Source organism: Eleginops maclovinus, chromosome 12 (assembly GCF_036324505.1).
Source record: "Eleginops maclovinus isolate JMC-PN-2008 ecotype Puerto Natales chromosome 12, JC_Emac_rtc_rv5, whole genome shotgun sequence".
Taxonomy (NCBI): domain Eukaryota; kingdom Metazoa; phylum Chordata; class Actinopteri; order Perciformes; family Eleginopidae; genus Eleginops; species Eleginops maclovinus.
In genome coordinates this window covers 11144528-11156100 of record NC_086360.1, presented here as the reverse complement: position 1 = coordinate 11156100, position 11573 = coordinate 11144528, and the positions used below count along the sequence as shown (strand labels likewise).

At 41.9% G+C, this 11573-nt stretch overlaps 1 protein-coding gene across 2 annotated transcripts in view; it reads right to left on the bottom strand.

Annotated features, from left to right (window-relative positions):
* Window positions 1–578: 578 nt before the first annotated feature.
* gak (cyclin G associated kinase) overlaps window positions 579–11573 on the bottom strand; it is a 28145-nt gene continuing 17150 nt past the window's right edge. The window contains exons 12-29 of one of the 2 annotated variants that reach the window (XM_063897139.1): window positions 9273–9322; window positions 8887–9035; window positions 8580–8702; window positions 8331–8464; window positions 8044–8238; window positions 7834–7951; window positions 7276–7355; window positions 6907–7100; window positions 6564–6725; window positions 6138–6304; window positions 5767–6022; window positions 5502–5672; window positions 5044–5184; window positions 4839–4925; window positions 4460–4738; window positions 4049–4197; window positions 3738–3914; window positions 579–2961 (exon numbers count right to left, since the gene is read on the bottom strand). In XM_063897139.1, coding sequence (XP_063753209.1) covers window positions 2860–2961; window positions 3738–3914; window positions 4049–4197; window positions 4460–4738; window positions 4839–4925; window positions 5044–5184; window positions 5502–5672; window positions 5767–6022; window positions 6138–6304; window positions 6564–6725; window positions 6907–7100; window positions 7276–7355; window positions 7834–7951; window positions 8044–8238; window positions 8331–8464; window positions 8580–8702; window positions 8887–9035; window positions 9273–9322 — 2734 coding nt within the window. In that variant the 3' untranslated portion in view covers window positions 579–2859. The remainder of the gene's footprint in view (window positions 2962–3737; window positions 3915–4048; window positions 4198–4459; window positions 4739–4838; window positions 4926–5043; window positions 5185–5501; window positions 5673–5766; window positions 6023–6137; window positions 6305–6563; window positions 6726–6906; window positions 7101–7275; window positions 7356–7833; window positions 7952–8043; window positions 8239–8330; window positions 8465–8579; window positions 8703–8886; window positions 9036–9272; window positions 9323–11573) is intronic. The other variant, XM_063897140.1, reaches the window with a different exon arrangement.

Genomic DNA, 11573 nt, shown 5'->3' with positions numbered 1-11573 from the left:
GGCCAAAGTATAACTGGCTTTGGGTTTAGCTTTGTTCCAAGTACATGGGAACTGTTTTAATCAGGCTTTGACTGACATACTATTAACAATTTACTTGGGCAATAGAAGTCTGTTGGTTAAACGGGTGGTCTTCATCAAACAACAGTACTTAAGTCAGTGTATGAAAAAACATCCATGTCAAACGGCTTTGGATTTTAATGTGGCCATTTGCATGATTCCTTATGGGGAAACTCAGCTTTATAAACTCAACTAGGCTCATGGATATAAATAATTTGACTTATTAAAAATACAATAAATCTAGTCTATGAACCATTGATAAACTGTTAAACCTCACATTGGTAGCATCCACTTAAATGGCCCAGACTCAAAGTTAAATTAATTGTAATGATCAAGCATAGCAAAATAAAGTATGAAGTGAAAGGGTCAGTACCCCATCACACTGGTGGCCAGGTTTCTACCAAGGTGCATGCAGCAGTCAGTTATTTCTCCTGAGGTTTAATACATTCTCATGATCTGATTTAATTTTGGTTGACAATGTGTAGCAAGTGAGAAACTTCAAAACAAACTATGAAACCAAATTATTTGCCTCAAATCAAAAGGTTTTTATTTGTTTTTGCATTGAAATCTACATTCATATTAGTATGATGTAATTTGGGACAGTTAACACTGCAGATGTGTGGTTTGCAATCCTCCCTCTTTGTGCTATGATAATTTCAAAGAGAATTGAATTCAAGCATCAGCTTGTTCATTTTTTTCTAACTTAGATTTACTGGCCCCTCATGTTGGAAATTCAAAATGCGAAACAACAAAAAAAAAAGGTAACAAAAAACTGAAAAGACAAATGATAAACACATACATTTTAACAACAGAGAGGATATATATATACATATATTTCATAAAAGCACATTCGTATTAATAGATGCTTTGGAATGGAAAGAGGCTCACTGATCAACCACACCGACTGTCCCACTTTCACTCAGCATATTCCACTTATATATTATCTGAACAATTTCACTTGTGCCATCAATATACATGAATACATGTCATTATAACCCCCAACTTCCCCCCCAAAATATAATAAATATGAAAAACAGGTGATTTGATTGGTCCATGAGGTAAAATGTAAAAAAAAAGGGGGGGGGGGGAAAAAGAGCAAGCAAAAGTTGGAAAGATTTGTTTTAAGTGTGAGAGAGGCTGGAAGAAGTTAAATTAAGAAAGAAGAGATTTTGATTGCAGACAAGAAAGCATGATGTCCAATACGGTTTCATTATCTTTTGCCAGAAACAGAACACTCGCACACACAATCACTCAACCATTCACGCAGTAAAGCATGAAGCTCCATAATAAATCAGCTCCCCAGGATGCAATCTTAATAAAGCCACTTGATGGATGATATTATTTTCATATTTACATTGAATTGATGATTAACTGACAAAAGGGCAAAACAAACCCATACAGAAAACTTACAGCAACCAGATTAAACCACTAAAGTCTCTTTTTATTCCTTCACTTTTTAAACTCCTCCTATGCACTAAAAAAAAAATGTCCACAGAGCTGAGCACTGGAGGTGGTGGTGGTGGTGGTGGTGGAGGGCTTACAGAGAGGGGTTAATAATGATAGTGATGCTGGAAAGGCATGAAGTCACACACATTTATCAGGCAGGTACACTCTTCTCTGCTTCTGCTACAAGAAAAAGAGCACTTCAATAAAAGAGCCCCCGTCCGTTTGGACTACCCTGGTTTGAAATCAAACACACCTACCCCCCTGTTGATGAGAGGTATGGTGTGTGAGAGCATGCAGTTAGCTACACAGTATAGCCTGAGTGGGTAGGAATTAAAAGAGCACTTCAAAAAACAACAGACTGCCCACTTGGGTTTATATGGGGCTCCAAAACAAGGTCAACTCTGTCAGAAGTTTGAGATGCAGATTTTCTCATCAATCTGAGGAGTGTGTGTAGCAGTCACTGTAATGGTAGAAGCAGCATTAGTAGTGTTCAGCAGGCAAAGTCTTTCTGGAGAAGAAATTGCTCAATATTAACCCCAACCAACTGTTGAGCCCAAAAGGTAGCACTTCTAGTTAGATCCATTTTTTTGATATTTTAATCCTGCTTCTTCATCGGAGGCAGGATAGCCTCTTTGTCCATTGGATGCTGTGTTTGGTTGTTTCCAAGAATCATCAGCAACATTCACTATTTTTTTAGGCAACAAAGCTTAAAAACACTTCCATGTCGGTCAGCATGCTGAAAAATGTACAGCCATGTTAATTTGTAGTCATTTATTTTTTACCAGTCAGTGAAGTGACTGGTTGTTTGCTAAAGTGCCAGGCACAAATGACAAACCTGCCACCCACAGCTGAATGAACCAGCAGTTGTATTAGTATGTTGGGTCATTAAATCTTTTTATCTTAATACCTATGACTTGATAACCAGCTTGGTCTTTTTTAATTTGTATTATCTGATATCTTTTGTAGATGTTGTCTTCTTCCATGTGATTGTCACTCGTTCTTCCCCTCCAGATGTGTGCAGCACCACTCAGGCAGTCGTACAGGTAGGCAGTGAGTTTAAGTACTATCACAATGTTTATTTTATTGGCTCTTTATGAACCAGTGAGGATATTTCTTTCCTACAGCCAGCTATGAGGCCAAAGGTCTTTTTCCTTGACTGTAGAAACAGAACAAAGGAAGGGAGGAAGGAAGGAAGAAGGGAGTGAAGGGAATGGTAAGAGGACACCTCTCAGAGGCTCTGCGCCCCCTAAGGCCCAATGTGGGCTCAGTCCTGTCCAATGTGGCCCAGTCTAACCCGTTTGGTTAGGCAAAATCCAGCCAGTCTGGGCTGGTCTAGCTGGAAACCAGACCAGGGTTTTAGAAGAGTGACTTGAATCCTTGGTTCTCAAACTCTGACCAGGCATCGTTCAATTCCATGAAGATCATCTTAGCGTAATGTTCGTAAGGCTTGTCTGTTGCCTGCAGAGAGAGAGAGCATACATTTGCCAATCAATGAAGAACAGTTAAAGCTGGGGGAGGCACTTTATTATTTTTTTAATAACCTTTTAGCATACGGTAAAACATGGTGAGAGAAAACTACACTTCTGTAACTCCTCGTGGGTCTCTTTTCCGGTTTTAACAAGTGAAAGGAGACTTTAGCCAGTTTTAGAGAAAGAGCGAGAGAGAACATTTGTATAAACTTATGAACAAATGCAGTTGAGTGCATGTCAACGGGGGAATGTCGTGTAGGAAAAGATGCAAATCCAGAATTGGCAACAACTGCATACATTGCAAAGCCTCCCAAAAAGGAAGACTGAGTAAATTTCCAGGATTTAGGAGGATATATAAGCCTTGTGCTTTTCGTGGCCAAAGGCTTGAGGCAGCTCTCGATAACTCACTCAGCAACTTTTTATTTATTACATTTATTTACTAAACACTTTGCTGATATTGTGTAGCCAGAGCCTCCAATCACAGAATCTCATCTGAAAGCCACAGATCCCTGTCTGTTGCAAAAGACGGAGATAGGGAGTGGTGCAGGATGAAGATGTTTTTTCATATTTGTACAACTTTTTTGTATTTTCTAAAAAAAAAATGCTTACCCCGGGGTATCACGTGAATTAGGACACAATGAAAAGTTATCGTGAAATATTTGCCCTATGATGAAAAACAGTATTCCATGTCGCCTTGTCAGTGTCTGGGAAGAGGATGTTTGTTTTTACCCCACTAAAAGCATAAGCAGCTATTTCTTACTGTACCTTATCTGGATGGACAATCAGCACAGCCTTCCTGTAGTACTTCTTCACCTGGTCAGGTGTTACCAAGTCAGCCATGCCCACAGGCTTCCAGCGGGTCTCACCCTCCCAAAGCACAGTGTGAAGAGTGGACAGCAGCGCTCGGATGTTTCGCTCCTTCCCCTCAATCCAGTCCAAGATCTGCAGCACGACAACAAAACAAACCATTACCACTTTACCAGGAAAAGGTACACGCAAACATTTCAGAATTTGGTTTGAATAATATGAGTTTTCAGGGGTTTATATGTCTTTCACATGTGTGTTTAAATTGTCACCTGTAATTTGAGTGGATCAATGTCTTTAGTGAGCTCCTGTCTCCTCATTTCAGCGATTGTCCTTGGTCCCTTCCTATCAGGCCTAGAGGCAAAACCCTGAGTTGACAGCAAGTCTTCAAAATCATCCTCCTTTACCTTGGGCTTGGGCCCTGCGTAAAAAAAAAGCACAGAGATATTCGTTTTTTTTGGAGAACTTTGTCTCAATTCCCAGAAACAACACAGAACAGAGAATCAATGCAATATTTGACCTAAGTAATACAAATTACAGGTTTAATTTGAATTGACTTCCTTTTTCAGTAGCTGGTGAATTCCACTGCTTATGACTAATCACATTTATTAATTTCAGTTTGGGAAACCTGATATTTGTATGATAATTGAAGAAAGAAAGAAATCATTAAAATGATCAATAACCTCTCTCACCAAATCCATGCCCGCGAACTCCTCTGTCCTCCCTCCCACCAATGACACTAGAGAAGTTGAGGTTGTAGTTGGGTTTGGTGGACTGTGACCCTGCTGCTTGTGAGGCAGAGGCTGCTTTGGGTGCAGAACCAGGTCCAGATCCGGCCATCCAGGGTTTGCTCTGGGCTGTGGGGGGTCTTCCGGCCTGCCAGGGCTGGGCTTGGGATTTAGCAGAGGAGGGAGGAGCCTTTGGGTTAAATGAAGGCCCTGGAATATTACTGCTGGATGAACCTGCATAGTAAGTGATTTATAGGTAAAGGTTAGCAATACTGATCACAGTCAGAGGAGTTTCATCATTACAGGCGATTGGATATCTGAACAAGTCTCTTACCTGGTAAACTGGTGCCCAGGTTTCCTAGGTCAGCAAAGGGATCAAAGGTCTGAGACTTGGCTTTTGACATGGGTGCCCCACCAGAAGCTACAGACACAACAACATGGGAGATATAATTGTTAAAATGTGCAATATGGGCTACAGAATCAACCAAACTCTTAGTGCTCAGTAGATGTTCAGTCCCTGCTAAATGTTCTCAACACACCTGTGTTAGTGTAGCTGGGTTTGCTGGCGGTAGTGGTGCTCATGTTAGTGGTGGAGCCCGCTGCCCAGCTGTCCCACCCACCCAGCAGGTCAGGTTGACTGGCTGATGATGTCATCTTAGGGGCATCCTTCACTAGCTTATCTGTAAACAAAAAGATCAAAAGTTTAAAGTTTCTGTTGCATGTTTCTATTTCCTGTTGCCGATTTGAGGAAGGAACGAGACAGCAACATTTGTCCAGGAAAACTAAAACATACCATAGGTTTGTTGCTGCAGAGTTTTTATTTAAACATGAATGTCATTTATGTTTAGGAAAGAAAATATATGCTCATTTGCAAATAATAATCGACGCTGCCTCCACATGCGCTGCTCCTGTACGCATATTCGCTTGTGTGCAAGGTTAGTAAATCATATCTCCTCAAAGCAGACCTAATGCTGAATGATGTCCCGTTAGTACTCACTGAGGTTGAAGAGGCTTGTGTTAGAAGCTGGACTGGGGTTACTGTGGGAACCATCAGAGCCCAACAGGTCTCCAAACAGGTCCGGTCCAGAGGCCTGCCGAGAGGAGCCCACAGTGGAGCCAACACCGGAGCCAGAGCCCATCCCAAACGGATCAAACAGGTCGCCCATTGCTGCAACGAGGTAGGAGGGAAAAATACATTAAAGACGAAGCTGAGGTTGTTTTTAAAACAATGCAGGAAGCAAATATAAAGCCTCCACCCTTACATTTAGAGTCTGATGTGTTCCCACTGGCTGGCCCACTGAAGAACAAGTCTTCCTGCACTCCTGCTGTCTGACCAGCAGGGGGCGCAAACAGGTCGTTGAGGAGGTCACTGTTACTGGATGCAGCTTTCATTCCTCCCTGGCCTCCTGGAGGAGGAGCAGAGGAGGAGGAGGTTGAGGACACAGAAGGGCCAGTGTTCAAGCCCAAGAGGTCAGCTGTGTCATCAATGGTAGATTCCTGAGCTGCAGGAGGGGAGCTCTGGGGGGGAGAAAGGGACACAGACAGAAATGAAGAGATGTTTGTAGAAAATTAAGCATTTGGGCTACACTTCATAACACTGTCAGGCTGCGTGGTATGGAAAGTCAAACTGCACCTGGAAGTCAGCATCAAACAGCGGTTCACTGGGGTCACGTGACAGTGGCTCCCCACCAGGGGCAGAGTAAGAGTAGGACTCTCCTTCTGACTGGTCACTCAGGTCCTCCTCATCGTTCATGTATCCCCCTCCTTGAATGTCTGAGGCATCCTGATGGCCACTCACATCTACAAATACAAGAAGTGGGTGAGTGGACAGTTTATTGAGAGGGTGGGCAGTCTTTGACAGGTTAAGAGGTAAAGGAATGTTTTATGTTTTGGATCCAGTATGAGCAAATTATGTCAGGAAACCAAAAAATAGCCTTTTTTAGAATAGATGATAATAGTTACAGTACCAGGGCAAAACTGGGAAAATGTAGGTGATTTTGCCAATGTTCATGAGCTTAGATATGTATATGATATTATGATGAGAACAAAAGCACATTACCTTCCCAATCCAGTGTCTGGAAGAAGTTGTTGGCATTGCTATCGGTGCTGGCAGGAGATTCTACTTCTGTTGGGTTTACGTTTTCTGGAGTCTGGGCTGGCTGTGGCGACTCGGAGTCATAAAAAGCTGAAGAACCAGGCTGACGAGGAAGCTCAGGCTTACCTGTAAGGATTACAATGCAATGCTTAGTTAGCATAACAAAAGAAAAAACATAGAATGGCTGGGCATAAAAAGAGAAAGATGTCTGATATCAAAGTGAACAGACAACCAATGGATAAAGAAAATTAAAAAACCTAACAATCCTAATCCAAAAGCCCATTTTTTGTAAAGCAATAACATCTACCAAATTTGCTGAGGATCTCCTGCTGCTCATCTCGAGAGGAGAACAGGATTTTGGGGTTGAGGCCCTTGGTTTGAAAGCCCTCCCAGGGAGGGGTCTTGGCGCTTGGTCTTTCTCTGGGTTCCACCTCAATGTCCAAGTTGACCTGGAACAAGTCTGGGTACTTTTCCTGGATATCACAGGCATCCAGGTCATACCTGCCAGGTGAAATGGTAGATTGGAAACAAACAAAAAAAAAAGATCAGAGGTAATTAGAAAATAAAAAAATCTGTTGGAATGAATTTTGTGGTCAAGAAACAAGAAATGTGAAGCTTGAGCTACAAGGATCTTGTTTAGTCAAGGGTAGTGCATCTCTCAAAGTCTTTTACATACTTGTTGAATTTGACAGTGGTTGCATTTCTGGGGACAAAGCCTGTGTGGAACTGGATCTGAAACATCTTCATGGATGCCATCTGAAACACAAACATTAAAGAGATTAAACGTTTTGTGAAGGATGTGCAATGATGCATTTAAATTGGACAATAACTTTTCTAAAGACCAAAGTATAATCCCGCTTCACCACTACTTATGACCCTCTATATATGTGATGCTGCACTGATCCTGCAGCCATTTCCCTGTATTTTCTCTTGTTTATTTTGGTTTATTTTGCTCGGTTTGGGTTTGGTTTTAGGCATGAACATACTGTATATAATGTGACCGGTTAACAGAACCTAAAAACGCGTCCAGATGGAAGCTACGAAAATGCTGGACACAGTGCTGAACATTACACATTTAGCAGGAGAAAATGTCATTTGGACAAAACGACCTGCTGGCGAGCACCCTGTTCCTCTTTGAGCCCAGGGAGGAAGGGCCGACTTTGAATATTTTGTTTACAAACAGCAACTTACAAATCATTCTCAATGACACTTTAAGCTTTTCTTGTGCATGTACCTTGGCCTGTAGACGTCCACCTAGCGTAGATCTTGCATGGTAGATCACCACCAGTACATCTCCTTGGACTGTCACATTGAGGGGAATCTCTGCTTTCCCATCCTCCATCCTAAAATCCCTGGAAAGAGCAAAAAAAGTCACAAATGGCATAAATAAGGGAAATGTTTTACTCCTTTTAGAAAGTTGTATTTTGTTAGTGTATAGACTTACTTCATCTTGTCGTACTCCTGCGATGTGGTGAGGACTCTCTCGTCTCCAACATACACTTCGCAGAACGGCCTGCATCCGTTACGCTGCTTGTTGAACAGCGGCACAGGTGTCATGACGATGGAGTGAATTGTGATGGGCTTGCTGTGAGGGACAATGGGCTCCTCTGCCATCATGTCGCACATATACTCAATATACCTGCAATGATCAAAGGCAAGATCAGGATCCTGTGCTTTAAGCTTGAAAAGGAATACTGTGGGATCTGGTGGGAATCTCTGCCATGATTCTACCTCTTGTGTGAGGGTGCTATGCCGGGGGGGCAGCGTTTCATTGAGAACATGTAGACGGCCGCCTCAGCTGTGGTGAAAAGGCGACAGAAACACAGGAAGGAGCAAACTGCCACTGCTGATGCTGCCCTGCCGTCCTACCGAAACAAAGATAAAGGTGACATTTAAATGTATTCAAGCTTCTTTTACCATTTACTTACATCCGAGTCTGCAGGTAGGATGTCTAAGAGTAGGTGGGGGAAGATAACTTACCAGGCAGTGTACTATACAGATGTTCCTCTGGTCTTGTTTGAGCCATAGATGCATGTTCTTACACACACTGTAGAGACTGCGCAGGTTGGGGGCACGGCGGACCTGCCAGTTACACTCTGAAACCTGCACACACAGACACAGACACACACCGGAATACAACAGGGATCTTGTAAAGCTGACAAAACGTAAACCAGGGCAAATACTGCAGCAATAAGAACATCTGTATTACAGTGCCAAATAGACGACACCTGTGACTGTTAAGAGTAAACGAGTTAGCATCTACCGGGACGCTAACACACAAACATACCCTGTTGTGGAATCGAGAAGGCCTGTATGATCGTTTGGAGAGGTTGTAGACAGCATAGTGGCCAGCATGACGTGAATCCAGGAACAGACGGACGTCTTCGATGTTGTTCTTTATCGCTGACTCGACCCCCTCTGCTGGGAAGGACATGACTACACACACAAATACAGAGAAATATGTGTAACCAATTAATCAAAGGTTTATCCCTACATCAAAATGTTAAGGACAAGCAAGATATTACGTTACATTGCTTTTGTCCAAGCCATATCTGAATGAAATACCCCTAGAATAATGTACATCATGCAAAATAGAATAATGTCTAGATGAAAACATGGATAAACGGGGTTAAAACATGTTCACAAAGGTTTTATAGAGGGTAATATTCATACCTGCAATTCTGGAGGTGATGTAGGAAATATCTAGGTCCCCTTTGGCATAGCTGTAAGAGAAATTACAAGAGCAAAGGAGTAGGTGTTCAACATGGTAGGAAGGAAAAACACAAATATCTACAAGAATAGTAGGACTGAAATTTAGTAGGACTAATATCTACCACACTGCAGAAACAAAACCGCTAATAAACAGCTTGGTACACAAACTGTCTTAGAAACAAGAAAGCACTGTATTAAAATACACTTAAATACAATTTGTAAATAACAAAAGCCACAATGTTGCAGGATGGAGATGTTCTTACACGATGTGCCTTAAAGGGCATCTCTGCAAAGCCAACACAATACAGAATTTAAGCCAGTTTCAATAAAGGCTGACACACAATTATGCAAACTGGATTAAAAATAACCCAGTTTATCGGTCCTTTATGCAGCACATGCATCTGGCAGGTGCATGTGCTGAAGTGGACTGTTGCTGCTGATAGCTCCTTTTGTTTTAGTATCACCAATAGTTAATTGAAACAAGGCTGAATTGGGTTTTACAGCAACATAAATAATATTGTATGACACCAACAAACACAAAATGCATCATGAATCCCACTAAATATTCAAATTAAGCATAAGCCAAAGAAATGTATGTACAGTGGTATGCAAAAGTTTGGGCACCCCTCTGAGATTTCATGACAATTTGCTTTTCCTTTATAATAGAAGATCACAGCAACAACATTTGTTTTCCTACAAAGATGTAGACGTTTTAGTGTTTTCCAGACCAAAATTCTTAGGGTAGCATTACATAGTTTTATTATAATAAAATAAAATGCAAAAAATGGGATGTGCAAAAGTTTGGGCACCCTTATAAATAGCATTCATTTCAACACCTGTACGGATTTATAGCTGACAGGTTGCTGCACAAAATTGCTTTGATTAGCTCATTAGACCTTCAATTACAAAGACAGGTGGAACCAATCATGAAAAAGGCTATTTAACATAGGTAATAGCTGGCTGTGCCTGGCCTAGGTTCTTTCTTAGGGAGTGGCAAGATGGGGACCTCAAAACAACTCTCCACTGACCTGAAAGCTAAGATAATCCAACATTATAAATTAGGAGAAGGGTACAAAAAATTATCTGACAGGTTTAAACTGTCTGTCTCCACAGTCAGAAACGTAGTTGTGAAATGGAAGGCCACAGGAACAGTCCGTGTGAAGGAAAGATGTGGTAGGCCGACAAAAATAGGGGAAAGGCACAGGCGAAGGATGGTGAAAATGGTCACAGAGAAGCCACAGACCACCTCCAGAGAACTACAACAACATCTGGCTGCTGATGGTGTAGTTGTTCACCGTTCCACAATCCAGCGTACTTTGCACCAGGAAGAGCTCATTGGAAGGGTGATGTGCAAAAAGCCTTTCCTGAGTGTTAATCACAAGAAGAGTCGCATGAGGTATGCAAAAGCACATCTGGACAAGCCAGAAGCATTTTGGAACAAAATACTGTGGTCAGATGAGACCAAGATTGAGTTATTTGGTCATAACATGAACAGGTATGCATGGCGAAAAAAACACACTGCATTCAATGAAAAGAACTTGTTGCCCACTGTAAAATTTGGTGGAGGATCTATCATGTTATGGGGCTGTGTGGCTAGCACAGGTACTGGAAAACTTGTTAAAGTTGAGGGCCACATGAATTCCTTACAGTACCAGGAGATTCTTGACAAGAATGTTCTAGAGTCAGTCACAAAGTTGAAGCTACGCCGGGGTTGGATTTTTCAGCAGGACAATGATCCTAAGCACCGATCAAAATCCACCAAGGAATTCATGCAGAAGCACAGGTACAATGTTCTGGAATGGCCATCCCAGTCCCCAGACCTTAACATCATTGAAAATGTATGGATTTATTTGAAGAAGGCTGTCCATGCACGGAGGCCAAGAAACCTGACTGAACTGGAGACGTTTTGTGTGGAAGAATGGGCCAAAATACCACCTGCCAGGCTTAAGGGACTTGTCTGTGGCTACAGGAGGCGTCTACAGGCCGTTATTGCAGCAAAAGGAGGCAATACTAAATATTAATGGAATTATTTCTTAGGGGTGCCCAAATTTATGCACATGCCTATTTTTGTTTGAATGCACATAAACATGTTTCTGTTTGACCAATAAAAGTTATTTCACTACTGAGATGTTTCTGTTACCATAAGGTATAACATATGTTAAAATGAAGTTGCTGCTTCAAAAGCTCAGCAAGTGACAAACTGATGCAGTGGTTTTCCTAAGGGGTGCCCAAACTTTTGCATACCACTGTATATAGACAAAT